The 18,580-nt window shown below is 39.2% G+C and overlaps 2 protein-coding genes across 3 annotated transcripts in view; one reads left to right on the plus strand and one right to left on the minus strand.

The window, feature by feature from the left end:
• AGXT2 (alanine--glyoxylate aminotransferase 2) lies at positions 1 to 13,213 on the plus strand. Its single transcript, XM_015848311.3, has 14 exons — positions 1 to 170; positions 852 to 937; positions 1,103 to 1,287; positions 1,600 to 1,723; positions 2,974 to 3,068; positions 4,203 to 4,296; positions 5,273 to 5,366; positions 6,309 to 6,409; positions 7,308 to 7,400; positions 8,117 to 8,249; positions 8,901 to 8,989; positions 9,972 to 10,121; positions 11,150 to 11,248; positions 11,998 to 13,213. The coding sequence occupies exons 1-14, from the start codon at positions 146 to 148 to the stop codon at positions 12,106 to 12,108; spliced, it is 1,479 nt and encodes a 492-aa protein (XP_015703797.2). The 5' UTR covers positions 1 to 145; the 3' UTR covers positions 12,109 to 13,213.
• Positions 12,682 to 18,580, minus strand: part of DNAJC21 (DnaJ heat shock protein family (Hsp40) member C21) — a 16,541-nt gene continuing 10,642 nt past the window's right edge. The window contains exons 8-12 of one of the 2 annotated variants that reach the window (XM_015848310.3): positions 18,203 to 18,361; positions 17,565 to 17,604; positions 15,673 to 15,863; positions 15,227 to 15,299; positions 12,682 to 14,541 (exon numbers count right to left, since the gene is read on the minus strand). In XM_015848310.3, the coding sequence (XP_015703796.1) occupies positions 14,377 to 14,541; positions 15,227 to 15,299; positions 15,673 to 15,863; positions 17,565 to 17,604; positions 18,203 to 18,361 (628 nt within the window). In that variant the 3' untranslated portion in view covers positions 12,682 to 14,376. Of the gene's footprint in view, positions 14,542 to 15,226; positions 15,303 to 15,672; positions 15,864 to 17,564; positions 17,605 to 18,202; positions 18,362 to 18,580 lie in introns of both variants that reach the window. The other variant, XM_015848309.3, reaches the window with a different exon arrangement.

An 18,580-nucleotide genomic window follows, 5' to 3' on the forward strand; every position in this document is an offset into this window, starting at 1 on the left:
AGAAATGCAAGCAGCACTAGCAGCTGTGTCACGGCCCTGCAAACCACGGCCAGCCTGAAGTCAGTGACACCCCGGTGGCCTTCAGCCTTGAGCACCGAGAGGCGGAGCGAAGGCAGCGGCCCCTGAGGCGGTTGTGGCGGCGGGCATGGCGGGCGGGCGGCTCGGCGGCGGTGAGGGAGCTGCTGAGGGGAGGGACGGGCGGTGATAGCGGCCTGACGGGGCTCAGATGGATCTTGGCAGCAGGAACAAGGCTCCGAAGCCCTGGGAGTCCCGGGCAGGGGCTGGGGGTCCGGCCGGCCGTAGAGAGGGGATGACTTTGTTGTGAGGGGGGAAAGGAGCTCTTCGAGAAGGGATGTGGGTTCCTGTGGAAGCCGAGCTTGTCAGGATTGATGGGTTTTAATTCGTATTTTCTGAGCGGCTCGTACCTGATTTATTTCAGGGAGCTTTATTTTTCATTCCTTCATGGCTTAACGTGTGTCAGGGATCATGTAAACCCTGTATGGTGGCAGCCCACCTTGCTCAGGTCTGCTCTGCAGCCCTGGAGGAAAGAGCTGTGCTCATGCTGCTCCTCGATGACAGCTATCAGACACTGATTTATTTACTTATTTATTTATTTATCCATCAAAAAATAAATCAAGACACATTTCGCCTTTACAAGAATAGAGTATTTAAGTAATTTTTTTCCACCCAATGGAAATTTCTCAGGAAGAAAATATATATATATATATATATATATATATATATATACTTGCCTTAATGGTAGTCTGTGTGTTCTGTGAACAAGCTCATTGAGAAACTGTTTCAGATGTGCACTTTGATACGTGCTTGATAATTCTGTTACTATTTTGTAGTTGTCTTTAGGCAGCAGAAATGGAAAAGCTCTATGTCCATGAGGGCAAAAATGCCTCCTTGCGACTTTGTACCTGAAAAATACCAAGTAAGTCACACTGCACTTGAATTTATGTAAGACTGCAGTATGAGATTCTTGTTTCAGAAAGTTAGTTTGTGTGTTAAAATTTTGTTCTGTGAACAACCACTGCTGTTGCATTTGTATGGATTCTTAGAATGCATGAGCAGATGTTGACTTTTTTATTCCCTTTAGTCATATCCATATGAACGTATGCTGAAGATTCGTGAACAAAATATCGCTCCTTCACTGCGAATGTATTACAAGAAGCCTTTGTTGCTGCATCAAGGACATATGCAGTGGCTGTTTGATTATAAAGGACAAAGATATCTTGATCTCTTTGCTGGAATTGTTACTGTCAGCGTTGGTCACTGTCATCCGTAAGTATGTTACTGATTGACTTACAGAAATGCAATACAGAATGTAGGAGAGGTGCTTTTGATGGCTTTGTTCTTTGTTAATCTGAGGTACTGTGTGCCAAAAGCCAGGATATAATTCGCTGGGTTTTTATGTATGACATATTGAGGTCAATTTCCACAATATTTTGAATAATTCATTCATTTATTTGCTCATCCATATGGCAAATGCAGCTGTGTCTGGCTTTTCAGCATAGTAACAGAAGCAGGGGTGTGTGTGCTTGCATACATCTGTGTTGAATTAAACCCCTGTGTCTCTTCTTGTTCTACCTGCAGGAAGGTAACTATGGCTGCCCAGAAACAACTTGCTCGCCTTTGGCATACCACTAATATTTACATGCATCCATCTATCCATGAATATGCTGAGAAGCTAACTTCATTTCTTCCTGATCCACTTAAGGTACTTCACTTCTGACAGCAGCAGGGGTGGGAGATGGGGTGTGTTTATTAAATGGAAGTATTTACTGCACACATAAACAAGTGCCACAGTATCTTCAGAGGGAAACCCTCTTCACAGGCTGTCAGGTAAAGTGAGCATGATGAGCCTCTAGGCTTTTTCTTTAGACTCACTCAGATGTAGACAAGTGTAATAAGCCAAGCCGCTGCTGTTCTGCTTGGGTCTTTCTCTCCACTTAACACTCTGAAGGGATGATGCCAGTTTAAAAATGACTGAAGGAACCAAGATGATGTTAACTGGTGTTACATGTAGTCAGCCTTGTCCTGAATCTTGCAAAAATTCTAAGAGAAAAGTACTTGACTGTGTCTTGGGTAGCGAGTGTTACTGCTGTTTAAGTAAACAAACCAAATCAATGTCATGTGTCATGTTCACAGAATCAGTAGGAAAAGTACTGTGATTTTTTCAGGTAAAAGTAACCAGTCATAACATGAAATTTGGTTGCAAGAAATGCGTGATGCTATTGGAGTCTTAGAAAATGGAAGGTTTAAAAATAAATGAGTGTAAAGCATCTGCATAGAATAAGCAATGGAGTATCTCAGTCTCTTCTGAAAACAAAATCTAAAAGCCGTGCTTCCTGAAAAGAGGTGAAATGAAGAGAATGGCCTTGATGGGACCCATTTCAAGAAGCAGAGACTCCTTGCTTGACAGGAGACTAAGTACCTCACAGACCTGAGCTCCAATAGACCCATTCAGTTAATGGTCCCTTCCAACCCCTGCAACTCTGTGATTCTGTGAAACAAGGGGGAAATGAACAAAAGGGGAAAACAAGGGAAAAAGATCCCTTTAATTTTCATTTGCAACAAGTAAGCAGGCTCTTTGTACCTCTTCTGCTGTTGTGTCTGTCTTTCACTCCATGTAACTGTTGCACAAGGGTAACACACAGCTATTTTTGCCTGTGTGAAAGTTATTCAGTTATTCAGCTCAGTTTTACCTAAACGCTTTTTCTCAAAACCATCGTTACATCTTAGGTGTGAGATGGAAAACCTGAATATTCCTGGCATTAAAGATTTTCTATATTGTCCCTTAGTAGACAGACCATCTTGATTCTCATTCCCTTCTGTAGTCTGCGGGCAGCACTAGGTTTACTGCAGTGAGGTCACTTTGTTGCAGCAGAAGTTGTTCATAGTGTTAGGAAGTGACATCTAAGCAGGTTGTGGTTGTGCACTATACTGACCCTAAGCATTCTTCTGTAGGTGGTTTATCTAACCAACAGTGGATCAGAAGCCAATGATTTGGCCATGTTCATGGCAAGATTATATACACGGAACTTTGATGTCATCTGTTTCAGGTAATGGGATTGTTCTAATCAAACTACCTGTGTGTGTGATTGGTTTCTATATGCCTAAAGCAGAAAATAGTGGAAACATCTAACACCAGATCTGCTGAGGACACTCCACTGGGCAAGGAAGTAGAACAGGGGTTGAGTATTTGATGCATTACATTAGGACTTATTTGCATAGGAAAAACAACCTGCAATTTCTGCTTTTCTTATTTAGTAAAGGACTCTAGCTCAGGCTGTGCCATGGTGGACCTCCATTCAGGGTCAGGGCAGTCTTCAGCAATTGCTGCTTTCCTCATTTGTTCTGACTCTCCTCTGCATTCATCTGTGGGAGTTCAAAGGTACCTCTGGAATAGCAGTGCAGTGAACTGCAGCAGGGAACTGATCTGGCTGAAAGCTATCCTGCAGGAAAGATCTTCTGGCTTTGTTTGTTTTGTTGCCTTATATTTCTGCCAGATCCCTGAACCACAGTTCACTGCACAGCTACACAAACAGTTCTTCTGACTTAACTACAGGGGTAGTGCAGAGGTGAGGGCTACGTAAGCACCAACGTAAGCGATTATTCTTGTTACTGTGCTTTCAGACAGACAGCCACAGTTAATAGATTAAAAGAAAAAAAGGCCATGTTATGAAGAGCTATATTTTTCTTCCATTCTGTTCAGCAGGACATCGAGTATCTACCTGGCTTATATATTCTACATAATGAACTTCTTATTTGTGTATAAAACTAGCAATAAACTGCTATGCAGTTTAATGATTGGCAGCATCTGTTTGAGAGATTATCATTGCCTGTGATTGAAAGAACACAGATGTTTACTCTGTAGGGTTCAGGTGCTGCAGAAGAGCTTTGTGAAGCACTTACATAAAACCTGTCTGAATTGCTACCAATTCAAGTCCTCATACTCTTTATGAGCATCACCTCACAATTACATGTGAAACTGCAGGAAACTGATATAGACGGGCAGTCATAGAGCTTTCAAAAATAGAGCAAAAAAAGGCAGTATGAATCTTCTTGTTTCAAGTGCAGCAGTAAACACTTCTCCTAATAATGTGTAGCTCAGAGGCATGCCTTCTCAGAACTGATAGTGCTACAGCCTCTTTTTGGAAGTGAGTAATGTTCTTGTACTTTATCTGTTTGCACAGAGGAGCATACCACGGAGGCAGCCCTTATGCTCTGGGATTGACGTCTATCGGTTCTTATAAACATGGTGTTGCCAATGGCATTGGCTGCTCAACAGTGAGATACATATATATTTTATTTAATATAATAATAATAACCTGAGTAAATAGAAATGTATTTGAATGTTTCAATGATTAGCAAGTTTCTGTCTTCAAAGTGCTTAATAGTTACTGATCACATTACAGCATGTTCCTGCAGCAAGAGCCGGATGCTTCATGTTGATTTGCTTACACTAGTTTGGATTTGGGACAATCATAACATGAGTCACTGTGAATTGCAGTACTTTATTTTTGCTTGGTACTCTCATGGAAGTTTGTCTATGTGCAAAGTAATAATAGTCAAGATCCCTTTTCTCATGTTTGCTTTGACATATCTGTGCAAAGCTGATTTCTGCTGATCTGAAGATGATTCTGTCCAGGAATGAAAATGAACCCATTCTTTATGTCAGAAAGAAGAGAGATGTATTTCTGAAATCTATTGATGAAAAATGGCAGTAAGTTACATCTGTGCCTTTGAGATCTGGTCTGAGCTGGCAGTACAGCCACAGCATGAGCTCTAGGAAGGCACTTTAGAGTGGACTTACAACCTGGTTCACTAGATGAAACATTCCATGTCTTCAGCCAACTTATCAGCAGGATTAGAAGGCAGGAATTCCCTATTTTCAATAATCTGCTGTAATATCAGACAGCCTTTTTGATTTTGAGTTTTTGTCATACTTTAGATTACTGAAGTACTACTGGCAACTCTTACAGCACTGCCATTAATCTTAGGTAACCATAAGGGCTGACTAACTCAAAGAGCAAACTAAAAAGGATGTTATCAGTTGATCACTACTGCAGGAATACCCATGTGGGGGAACTTTGATATTATTTTATTAGTGATCTTTGGATGAGTCACTGGAAGTAGATATGCGCTTTAGCAGTGTTCTGTCATTACTGTTGTTTGTTTGTTTGTTTTCATTAGAAACATCCCCATGTATGATTAGCATATCTCTTAAAAAGCTGTCATCAGGTATTTCTTCTGTCCTTCACAGACAATGTTGCCAGATGTTTTTCGTGGTCCATGGGGAGGCAGCAATTGCAGAGATTCACCAGTGCAAACTGTTCGAAAATGCAGTTGTGCTGAAGGTTGGTAAATGGTAAAAAGTATGTGTATTTCAGATTAGAGAATACTAGGGGGCCGTAGGAATAAACTCTATGCTCAGATTATTGTTTAAGTTGATTTACTTATAACCAGAAAGATGGCCATTCCTCAACAGATGTCTGGTTAGGATTTGCAAGGGTAATTAAAGCAAATATTGCAAAGACCTCATGTACCAGCCTCCCATGGAAAAAAAAAATATTGGTCATATGCTCAGATTTTTTCCCCAAATCCCACTTCTAGCATTTTTCGAGATCAGCTCTGATATTTGGGAACCTGTGGAACTAAAACCTTTGTACATGGGAAAGAATGTTGGTTATGTATCGTGCATGTCTTACAATGTGGAAGCTCCTTTAGTGCTCTCCTTTTAGTAGCAAATTCTGTATTTTTTCCACTGTTTCAGTAGGCATGTTTTATTGTTTTAATTCACATGCATGTAAAATATTTTCTTCTTAGTTTTTCCCTCTATAGTGATTGGGAAGATTAGCTATACTAATTGCTCTATTCTTCATTACAGCATAGATTGATATGCAACTATTCTCCAGAATCCTCGTATCTGCACTAACCTAATGATTCCTTATGCCTTATGCTGACATTTATTAACCCCTGAGAAAGGGTCTGCTTATTTCTTCTGCTCATGTGAGTGATTCAGAAACACCTTCTCCATTGTACAGATTATTTAGTTGTGTAATATGTAACAAAGTCTGTCAGCTTTGCCTGTTTCAAAACTGGCAGTCTGTAGAGTATAAATGGTTTAAGAGAAAATTAGAGGTTCCTTCTTGTAAGATTTAAACTTTTCAATGTATTTGGGAGGTGATATTTACCATATGGTCCAACAGTACTTGTAGATAAGATGTGCAATTTCATGTTTTGGTGCTGCTTCTACTACTTTAAGTAAATTATCTCTAAAACATTTTCCCTCTAAACAGGTGTATGTCATGCAAATGAGCAGTACATTGAACAGTTCAAAGATACTCTGAACACTTCGGTGCCAAAGACAATAGCTGGATTTATTGCAGAAGCAATTCAAGTAGGTAGTTTGCCATTTCTCAAATGTTATAGCATGTACAGCGGTATAGTGTGAACTACTAAGATCTGGTGTATTTTAGCTACATTCAAAATATAGATATCTACTTGCCTTAAGCACTTTAAATATTTGAAGAAGAAAAAAAGGATGCACCCATAAAATTTCTGCTTTTGTCACTGATTTTGGTGGAACAGTGGCAACCAGTTGTGGGATTAATTGCAGTGCTTCACCTCAGTTTCAAAACTAATTTATTTTCAAAACTAATCTCAGTTTCAAAACTAATGTATATGTGTTTATTTTTTTAATACAAGGAATTGAGAATATATCCCAGGGACAGAAAGGGGGAGGAGAAACATGCACTGTGTCTATGATCTCAGGTGTTCTCTGTTTTGCTTTGTTTTGTTTTGTTTTAGCTCTGTTTTTACTTGCTAAGCCCTGATCTAAGGAGCCATTGTAGGTATGGAGTAGGATTTCTGATTCAAAAGAAACCTGGGAAGGTGAATAGAAGTTTAGGAAATGGCATTCTAAACAACTTTACCAAAGAAGGGACGTCAGATCCCTAGTTAGTTTTCCCATCAATCAATTTACATTTTTCTCAGTGCACAGATTTTCTAGGTACATGTTTTGGCATTTTATCTTTAATCTGTTCTGTCATACAGCGACTGATTTTACACTATGGCCTCACATTTATACAAGCACAGTTCACAGAACAAAATCCTACCCCATGGGATGGGAATACTTGACCTGAGCAGCTTCAGTGCTGAAGCTGGAAATTTGAGACAACATTCTTGCTATTACCTGAAGGCAGCTGATATTTTTCCTCACTGTGGGACAGTCACCCAGCACAATTCCCGTTTCTTTTTTCTGTTCCTGAAGATGTTTTCTTTTTTTGTCTTGGCAGGGCATTAATGGAGCTGTTCAGTACCCAAAAGGTTTCTTAAAGGAAGCTTATCGGCTAGTACGGGAAAGAGGAGGTGTTTGTATTTCAGATGAAGTGAGTGTTTTTACCTAAAAGCATAGTTTTGTCTCCCTCTATAAGACTTCTGAAAAGAATACACGTAAAAATGAACTGGAACTCTATAAATAAGGGAAATACCAAATGTTTCATAGATTAAGGTTATCACAGCACCTTCTTCCAAGGCTCCTGGTTTTCACTGCAATGTGGTATTCTAATTTTAGACACCCATAAGGCTTGTAGCAGGCTTGAGTCTTTAGGTTTTAGAAGTAGCAAAGAGTAAATTTACAAAAACACACAGTTAATTAATGGCAGCTGTGATGGGGTTATTTTCACAGTAACACTTACTCATTCTTACAGCTGCTGTTGGTGTATGTAAACTCTAGAATGGGTTTATTTTGCCATTCCTCTTCAACTATATTTTCTAAATAAAATTTGCCTATTGCCAGTTTGAAATACGGGTGAACTCATGGGACTGTGATACTTGCCTCGGATAGAATAAATCAGGAGTAGGATTGCTATTTTGAAACATGCTAAGCAATTGCATTTCCTCTCCCTTTTTAAATGGATGCTGCAGTGTGTCTGTACATCTCAGCCTGCCTACGATATGGTGAGATGTTAGCTATTCCACCTGCTAAAGAACAGCAACAATAGCAATACTTGCAGATCAGCAATAATTGAAAGAAAAGAAAAATGAACCATATTGTAAAATGTGAGAAGATAACAGGTATCTCTGTGGATTTTTCCTTTGAAAGGTACAGACGGGATTTGGACGGACAGGCAGCCATTTCTGGGGATTTCAAACACATGATGTAGTCCCTGACATAATTACTTTAGCAAAAGGAATTGGTAATGGCTTTCCAATGGCAGCTGTTGTTACAACAAAAGGTATAAGCATTCTGTTCTGCTGAAGATCTAAATAGGAAAAATACATAATATACTGCACAATAATTACTAACCATAGAGGTGCGTGTTCAGACAACTAAGATTATTAATAAATCTCAGTCTCAAGCTGTTTTTGAGTTGAAATAATTGGTTTATCAATTCTGAGTTATTTTATCAAGTGCTGTGCTATACTAGTGCAAAGATGTATTTGAATTAGGTTTGTAGTACAACTAGAGCAGAGATGACCTTGTGAGTCATGGATAGAAATGGTAATAGATCCTGGAACTCCTCTCTGAATGCACCATTTTAATGAATAATGCACGAGTAACTAAGGCAGCATGTTAACTGACTACTTCAGTATTATTATTATTATTCATATGAATAAATCTGGTGAAGAAAATTTGTAGGTGATGCCCTAGGGCCACAACTAACTAATTCTATTAAGTGTGACGTTGGTTTTGTGTTTTGCTTTTTAAGTCTGTCTTTAGCATTTAGACTCTACAATTTTTGCAGTGTATTGCAGCCTTTCTATCACTTCACTCACTCAGAGTCAGGATAGGAGAACAGCAGTGTATTTTAAGTTAAAGTAGATAACTGTTGTTAACAAATTTAAGGAAACCGTAAGACTAACTATTATTATTTTCTTCTTTTAAGAGATAGCAAATTCGTTGGCTCAAAACCTTCATTTTAATACCTTTGGAGGAAATCCTGTGGCCTGCGTCGTGGGATCTGCAGTTCTTGATGTAGGGAGAATGTTATGTTTTTTGTTTTTTGTTTTTTTGTTTTTTTTTTTTAATGTAGCAAAAGATAGATAAGAAATGGTTGCATTTGTTCCTACTGCAAAATTGCATGTTGGCAGTTTTACAGCTGTATCAAATTTATAAACATCCACAAGTATTATTTGTACATAGCTATGATACCCTGTGTGCGGGGAAAAAGGATTCTGATGATCTCCACTGCAAAACTCCATCCCAACTGTAAGAATATGAAACATCTGTAATGTCATCTTTGAAATAAGCTGGAGCCCGCATCTGGAGCAAGGAGATGGTCAGAATCAGGAAAAATAGAATGGAACTGGAAGAGAAGGAGGAGACACGAGCAAAGAATTGAACAACAGCAAGAAAACAGGAAGGAAAAACACTGATGTTTACTTCTAAAATTGTATTTTTTTATTTCATTCACAAATTTTCTTAAAGCCAATTTTAAGTTTGTGGAATGATTTGTGCATTTCAGAGCTGATAGCTGGCAGCATGTCAGTACTTTGATTAAAAGTGCCCTCTAACAGTAAGGAGTGCATTTAACAGTTAAAGCACTCAGACTTCACTAAAATGCTGCCTTACACAGAAGTGCCAAGTTTTATTCTTTTCATGATGGTGGAGAAAGAGTTAAAGTACGCAAGATTTTGCAAACAATTATGTAGGCCAGGTATTTTTCAGCTACGATGATTTGTGATCATAAATTTCTAAATTACGACTGTTGAGAAATAAGTGAAACATGCAAAAGAACAAAGCAACATCAAAACATTACGTTCAGTTTTAACCTGATGCCACTAGTTAAGTGCAAGAGAGAAGAGATTTCAGTACTTTAGCCATGAAGGAACACAGTATGCAAATCTGTGAGAGAGAGTGAAATAAACGTAATATCACCAACCTATATGGGGATTAACCAGATGTACAGGAAGCTTCTCCTGTAGTTTTGTCATTGTATGTATGTCCTTTTTACCAGGCTATTGAAGAAGATGGTCTTCAAAAAAACAGCAAGGATGTGGGAACATACATGTTACTAGAGCTTGCTAAACTACGGGATAAATTTGAGATTGTTGGAGATGTCCGTGGCAAGGGACTCATGATTGGGATAGAAATGGTGACAGATAAGGTTGGTGATATACTTTATACCTTTTGACTTACAGCGCCATTGCGAGTTTTATTTCAACTGAAATGAAATGTGATAGTATGAAGATTATATCTTAAATATGAATGATGGAGTCAGAAAACACTGCTCTGGCTAAAACTGAGCCGAAACATTCCAGCATTTCAAATATTCCACAAGTTTTGAGTAAACAGTGACTTGTGTACTTCAATTACAGAAATTATTCATAGATAGCAGATAAATTATCATTGAATCAGTTAGGTTTGAAAAGACCTCTAAGATCAAACCCAGCTGTTATCCCAGCACTGCCGAGTCTAACACTAAACCACGTTCCTATGCACCACATCTATGCTTTATAAATACCTCCAGGGATGGTGGTGCAATGATCCAATGCTTTACAACCCCTTCAGTAATGACTATTTTTCCTGGTATCCAACCTGCACCTCCCCTTGTGCAACTTAAGGCCATTCCCTCTTGTCCCATCATTAGCTACCTGGGGAAGAGAGGCCAACCCCCACCTCACTACAGCCTCCTTTGACATCACCGTAGAGAGCACTGAGGTCTCCCCTGATCACTGTAGGCTAAATAACCCCACTTCCCTCATCCACTCCCCATAAGACCTCTGCTCTAGACCCCTCACCAGCTTTGCTGCCCCTCTCTGGACACGCTCCAGCTCCTCAAAGTCTTTCTTGTAATAAGGGTCTCAAAACTGAACGCAGTATCCAAAGTACAGCCTCACCAGTGCCAACTACAAGGGAACAATCACATCCTGGCTTGTATCAGCATGTCATTGGGTTTCTTAGCCACTGTTTGCTTGTGTTCTGCCAGCTAACAACCAGTATCCCCAGGTGCTTTTTCTCTGGGCAGCTTTCCAGCTACTATTCCCATAGCCTGTAGCGTGGCAGTTACCTTTTGCAGCTGATGTTTTTGGACAGAGATGGGTGTGGGATTTATTGGAAGAACTGGAATAATACGTCTTTTTCCTAGAATTAATTTAGAATATCTTAGTGAAGTTTACTATTCACTTTCCATAGGCCAGTCGCCACCCTCTTCCACCTGAAGAAATCAATCAGATCTGGGAGGACTGTAAAGACATGGGTGTTTTGATTGGCAGAGGAGGACTCTACAATCAGGTACTGAACTTCTGGTTAAATTAACTTTAGGAAATGAACTAGAAAACATATATTTAGAAGCTCTCCCTGCTTAATTTTTCTTGGTTTACAAAACAGACAGGAGCTGTTTGTTTCATTTTCAAGTTTCATTTTCAAGTGGGCTGAACTTCCTTCAAGCTTGCAGTTTTCCTTTGGAAGGACAATTTCACCTAGAAAAGCAGCACACTATAATATAAGCAAATTAGAGGGAATCAGCAGTGCTAAGCTTTGGTTACCTTTGAAGTTATAACCTGCTCTGATGACAGAGAAACAAGTTTATTCTTGCTAGTTCTTTCATTCTAGAACACTGATAATATTCTATCTGGATATTAATATAAAAAATAAATGTAAAGAGAGCTCCTACCAGCAAGTTCAGCAATACAGCATAAAAGTGAGAACTGCAGGCAAATGGGCATCAGCCATTTGAAGATACATTATTCTGTACTCATGGCTTTGTGCCACAAGCTTATTAAAGCATGCAGATTAGCAAAAGATTTTGGGACGGGTAAGTCAGTTAAACCCTTAGAGCAGAGTGGGGCATTAGAAGCAGTCAGTGCCCCTTATCAGGGTGTGTTTTCCAGAGGGCTCACTCCCAGCAGTGCAGCTCTGTTGTTTTTCATACTTTTGGTTATATTGTCTAGCAGAGGATGGTGCTGACCCAGATGGGCTGCTGGAACTTGTGTTCTTTCCATACCATTTTAAGCATGTCTTTTCTTTTTCTTTCTCTTCAGACATTTAGAATTAAACCTCCTATGTGCATTACTAAAAAGGATGTTGACTTTGCTGTTGAAGTACTTCATACTGCATTAGAGAGACACGTGGAAAGAGCAGCTGCAAACTAGACTTGTTTTTTTGTGAGATGCACATCAGACCTGACCCTTGCTGTCTAAGGAGAGCACTGTCTGAAGATGAAATACTTGTCAGCATCACAAGGCTACTGTTACAGAGCCAGACTTAAAAGAATGCTCTCTAACCCATTTTATCAAAATACAGGTTAGTATTTCAGTTGCCCTCAACAAGGCAGCAGGCAATGCTAACAGCTGGGAATGGTCAAGGCACAATGGTTTATTTCTGTTGCTCCTTGTTCCTTACTCTTCCACTGATGCTTTTCTCTCACTGGTTTTCTATGCTCCAGCAGTTCTCTAGCAGGCTGCAGTCTCCTTGGGTGCGGTTATAGGAGGTTATTTGTTTGTTCCAGCCTTGTTCCTGTATCTTCTTTGTTGCCATTTCTTACCTACATTTTCAACACAGGCAATACAAAGTCCTGCTTGACCTAACATTGGCATATGGTAGGACTGCTGCAAAGCCAGCTGTGACCAATACAGGGTAGACCCTCCCCCCTTCCTCAGTGGTCACCTCTGCAGCTACCAGAACTTCGCCTTTTACACCCAATAAGCAGGAGCATACATAAAAACCAATCCTTCATCATTGTTTTATTTTACTTAAATAACAAAAATAATCAACTCAAAGGATAATATTGCAGTTTAAGTCTTACCCCACCATGTGAGATTTCACACAAAGTCACTCTTGGGCTAGGAAGCATTCTGAGCAGAACGTAAGTGTGGGTCTCAAACAGAGCTAAAAGGGTTTACTTTTATCATGGTCATACAGTGTAATTAGAGCATTAAAAACTCTGTGCACACAATTTGAAACTTTCTAATTATGGTCATTATTTTTGATGTCAAATCCAGTCATCATCCTCCCAAAATATATCTATATATCTATATATATCTATGTATTATAGATATATAGATATATTTTGCATATATAGATATATTTTGCTTTTCTTCCTGCTGCTTTTTGAATTTGAGTAATTTAGCAAAGATGCAAACTCTGACTGGTGGAATAAGGTACAGCTTCTCTAACATAATCACTTTTGAAACAAATTTTTTGTTACCTTCTCCGCTCTCCAATAAAAGTAATATTGTTGTCTGTTACCAAGAAAAATGTATTTGTCGTTTTACTTTGATGAGAATTTTAATCCTTGAATAATACCTTGATCTAATAACAGTTCCGTGTCCCACCCTTTTGTCTGATAAGCTGAAATGCTAGAGCAACTCAGATAAGGCAATACATTACATTTAGAAAATGCAATGAGAGAAATACAGAAAATTCTATAGGTATACTAAACATACCATATCCCCAAGCCCTCCATGAACACTGAATTCTCTAACTTCACTGACTGCTTGTTTTGTAGAACTCTTTTGTACGCACGCACTCCAAAATCAGATGTTCATCTGTTCTTGCTTTAAGTGCCATTCAGAATGAATTAGTTATGCATTTAAACAGAGATGCGATACCAGCTCCCATTTTGTTTTTCATCAGGAAAGCAAAACACGCGTGGAGAGCAACGCATATCCCCCAACACTCTCTCCTGAATTGGCAGCATTTAGTGTGCATGTACCACAGGACAGAACCCCTGTCAACTCACATACATTAACACTGACACCTCAGCCATCATCCATTCCCTCCCACACTTATTCCAGCAAGGCTCTTCCACAGGATTTCCCTCCCCAGTACAAGCTCCTTAGCACACAGGATCATGTCCAAAACTAACAGGGACTGTCAAAACTGTAATTAACCAACTTTGACATCATTCCCCTTTTTGTCTGCTGGTTTATTTGAAGGGGCCACTGAGGACGGTTACTTTTCCACTTGTGCTGTTCACATTTCATTTCTGATGGAAGATCAAAACAGCAGAGTCTTAACCTCAAATTGGTTTTCTGTCTCTGTAAAGAGAACAACTGTGACGTGGTAAAAAAATTTATTCCCTCTGCATAGTTACTCCATCCATGCAAGTTTCAACAGGAATTCAAGGCAACTTTGAATCACTACTGCCCCTTCACCATGGAAGCTGTCAGAACGGTAGGTCAAGTTCAGTCAGTAGAGAAAAGACAGTACAAACGAACAAAAGCAAACACTGCTTCACAAGATAACATTCTTCTTGTTACATCTTTCACATCTTCCTTTTTTTTCTTTTTTCCTTTTGGTTTCCTCCACCAAAACCTGGAGCTGCCTTCCCAGTTTACCTCAGAATAGGCGATGCACACTGTTCAATGTTGTAGAGAATCTTCACATATGATTCTGAAGACTGGCAGTGTAACAAAGTTCTATCTGTTTTTACGTTTCTCTTTTTTGCTTCTGGTGTGGGCAGCTACATTTACAGATGGTGCCTGTGTTGCTTTTGCATGTCCTGTTGCTTTTAGATGTTCAAACAGTTTATTTCGGGATGGAAACGTACAGTTGCAGGTTACACAGTGAATAGGAACTTCATTCTAAAAGGTGAAAAAAAACCAAACTGTTCACATTTGTACGTGGTGTAACACCAACTAGCTCTATCCAGCTTCTCTTCAAAGAATGAAATGTGACTGAAATTGTTTGTTTTTATAATGAATATCCTATTACTAATTGGCAATTAAAATAGAATATTAACAGCATAACTTTGTGAAACTTTATGGAGAAATAAGTGAAGCCAAGAATACAACAGAAGCTTACCAAATGTAAATAAGGATAAAGATTGCTTTCAATCTCACCTCAATAAACAAGACTACACACGTAATATTTTGAGTTCTGAGGTATGCTGAATTTATGTCTTAGCTGTAGCTCTGACAAGGGTTTGTTCTCCTGGGAAGTACCAGTACTGGGAAAGATGCAAACTGCCTCCCACCAGCCTGGTGAGAACAGCCACCTTCAGGTGTTTACATTACTTGGTTTGAACTGCTTTGATTACTGAGTTCCAGCCACTCTCCTACACCTGCAATTTAGTCCTACACTTCTCTGCACAGACAAGAGCCGATGTTCCAATGTCCAATACACTAATAAAATCATAGGGAGAGAAATTATGTATTAAGAAGTAAGAAGTAAACCAGAGCAGAATTTGGGAAGTGGATGTACAACAGACTACTTTCTTTGCAATGACATGGCCCTGTTTTTTTTAACAGTGTAAGTAATTTGACATACCGTTGTTTGGTGCTCTGAAGATCCCTTAGCAGACTTTTTTGCATCCTTGGCTTTTTTACCTTTAGGCTTAGTGCTGCTGATAGACAGAGAAACTGAGATCAGTGCACAAGAATATTCAAATTAAAGTTCAAAAATCTGATTGTTTTCAAGTCAGTGTCTCTGTTACTTTCCCCTGCTCTTCATACAACCTGGTTCCAGCAAAAAAGAAAGTCATGTCACTTATGTAACCAACTGTCAATCTCAAGATTCTGCTCAAAGATGAATCAGCTGCTTGTGAATGGTGCAGTACTGATATGCAGACTAATACCATTTCCAAAGTAAATCTCCGTTCAGTACTGTATTTATGCAACTCTGAGTTAGTGGAGTAGCCCTCAATTCACAACAGTGAGAAAGATCTGCTTATCTTACAGCATCAGACCTGACAGAGAACAACATGGTCAGCACACCTTTTCACTTCACTCTGTGCTTCATTCACTGGGCTACTTTCTTCTGCAGCACTTGCTTCCTCTGACACAGCACATCTTTGGTCATCATTTACAGGCTGCTCTGTTGGACCACTGTCCTTGTCCACACAGGGCAACTCCTTTTGCTCCATTGTTTCCTCATCAGCACTTTTATCAAAATCGTCCTCGTAAGTCTGTCCAAATAGAAGAAATAAAAGTAAGTTACTTCATGCTCATTAGTGATTATGCTTATACTCATTTACTCCAAAATATGAGCGTGTGGGGAGAACATGCAAACCCATAGAGCCTCTGAATTTTACGCTGTTTTCAGTGGGATTCCAGCAAGCAAAATCTTAGTTCCCTCTTTTCTGAAAGACAAGACCAGCTGTGGTGGTGGTTTTTAATTGCACAGAGGGTCCCATGTCACATCGTACAATAATAGCTTCGTTTTTAACTTTGACAGATGTTTAGACTGAAGTTTCCTGCGCCAGACATCTGCATTAGGACACTTAAGCCAAAATAACTCAACTGACTGAAGCAAAACACACCGTATTTTCCCTCCCTACCTTCTGAAACACCAGCAACCTTTTCCAAGTACCAGTACAGAATCATGGTCAGAATCATACATGTTTAGTAACAGGTCAACATCTGAGCATGTCTGAAGCAAAGCTCAAGTTCCAAAAGTAGAATAAGCGTAACACTGTGTTAATACAACTTTATCACCTACAGTAACTCTTGCAGACTTAACATAGTTTAGCCAGGTCTTCTGAGGTAGTTTCATCTCCAAGAAAAAAGAACAAAGATCCCAATGATTCTCAACACTCAGTAAAGACTGACAGCAGACAGAAGTTATGCTTCTAGGATCTCTGCATAAGAAAATTCCAGGTCAGTCATGTGAGTGTGTAGCCCACATTCTAGGCAGCAGAAGACCTTATCAGATAACTGAAGGGTGAGAGACAAGGTACCTACACACAACCTTCATAAGGTAGATGAAAAAGAAATCTCAAGGAAACTGAAAAGGAACTGAGGAAGCCAATGTTGAACAAGAGGCTGGTTTCCTGCATGGAAACAAGAAGGCTGAGCCGATTCTAATTTGGACAATCCAAAACCAAACAAAGAGAAGCAAGAAAAATTCAGCCAGTTGAAAGGCTGGAGAAGTTTCTTGATAAAGAGATAATGTTGTAAGAGAGGGCAGAGAAGGGGAACACATAACACTGGAAGGACTAGGCCGGGAAAAAAACATGAGGCCATCTTGGGAAACATGTCAGATACAGGATCTAGTGTTCGTAGTTCAGTGGGACATTACTATGATTGAGGTAGTGAATAGGAAAGAGGTAAAACTAGGGAAGGATCATGCAAAAGGATCGCTCATGAGAAAGACAGAAAGAAGAGTCTGCCCTCTGTGGTGCTCCTGACACTCAAGGCTGACATAGAATGTGCAATTCTTGAATCCCAGCCTGCTCCTGTCAGCACAGATCTGTTCTGTCATGCACAGATGGGATCTTGGAACATGCCAGATTGGCATCACTGGTGCCTGGAATGCAAGTGAGAGGTGAACTGAATGGTGTTGGTTTGCTTCAGTAGGATGCTAATAAAGTTACTTCATAAACAGTACATTTGTCCAGGTCTATCAATCAAAGCAGAAGACTATCACCAAACAATTCAGTCACTAATGCACCACGGCCATTGCCAGTCTTGCTGATCAATTCCTTGCATTCTCTGTCTATCCCAATCTCTTTTCTTTACATTTCAACTAATAAATTTGTTGGAACCAGCACATTTCTTCTGTTTGTACAGTTGCATTTCAAGTCAGGCCTGTGAGATGTATTATGATATTACGTGAAACAAAATCATACTGTAAAGTCCTTTGAATTTAATTCTGTCTGACTGCCTACCATCATTGTTTTCTGTTTCTTCTTCTGCTTCTTGGAGAGTCTGCAAAAATAAGAATATAAAATTGACTTTTTTAAAAAAGAAAGCATTTAAGCAATTTCTAGGAAGGTATCAAGTTATATTTTTCTTAACATTGTAACATATGAGAGAGACAGGAACCATAACTAGAAAACAAATCTCATCTGAAATGAGAGCAACACTTCTCATAACCTACTCACTGCATTTAGTAAAACATTTATTCTGCTCAGACTGGACATAAAGATACCAAAAAGGCAGCTGATATTAAGATTGGTGCATTCAAAGAATGGAAGTTGTACAACATAACTTATCCAGCTCCACTCATTTTCAAGCACACTCATTTTCTATCTATGCCAGCATCCAATTGACAAAGAGTAGCATAACCAAACTGGTAAACAATGGAAATGCACCAACTTCCCTCTTTGAAAAATACCCCATGATTGAATCTGGCCAAATTAATGTACGCCTTCTATTGGAACTCTAATACGAAGAAATATTTTAAATTGGCAACAATACTGTGAGTTCCAATACAAGGAATCCAGTCAGAACTCCCTCTGAATTCAAAGATTTAATAAGTCATTAATCATAATAAAATTTAAAATAATTAAATAATTGTAAGTACTTTTGCTTGGGCACCTCTCCCGTTTCTTCCTCCTCTTTGGTATGTATTCTGTTCGCATCATCTGAAGATGCAGGAAATTTCTCTTCCTCTTCTTCCAGTTGCTGCCGTAAAAGCGCCACCATCTCCCGATGCTTCTTTGATTTTTCGTGATTCTTCATGCTATGAAGGTTATCAAATAGTTACTGCAGGTAGTTCTGAGTAAATACTGCTACACTTACATGCAAACTAATAATAGAACCATTATCTATCACTAATAAGAGTGGAAAATATTGCCCTGTTAGTGTCCCAAATGGAAAGATGACACTATTATGTGAAGCAAAGAGGTTCTTACAGTGCTTTTTAAAAAGTTGTTTTAAAAAAGCAACACCTTCCCCTGGC

The sequence above is a fragment of the Coturnix japonica genome, chromosome Z, assembly GCF_054131305.1.
Source record: "Coturnix japonica strain WE chromosome Z, WE-NBRP24, whole genome shotgun sequence".
NCBI lineage: Eukaryota > Metazoa > Chordata > Aves > Galliformes > Phasianidae > Coturnix > Coturnix japonica.

Coding starts and splice junctions, on each gene's coding strand:
- AGXT2 (XM_015848311.3), top strand. CDS start 146: ATGGCGGGCGGGCGGCTCGGCGGCG. Junction 1,288..1,599: donor AGCGTTGGTCACTGTCATCC/GTAAGTATGTTA, acceptor TTCTACCTGCAG/GAAGGTAACTATGGCTGCCC. Junction 5,367..6,308: donor AAAATGCAGTTGTGCTGAAG/GTTGGTAAATGG, acceptor CCCTCTAAACAG/GTGTATGTCATGCAAATGAG.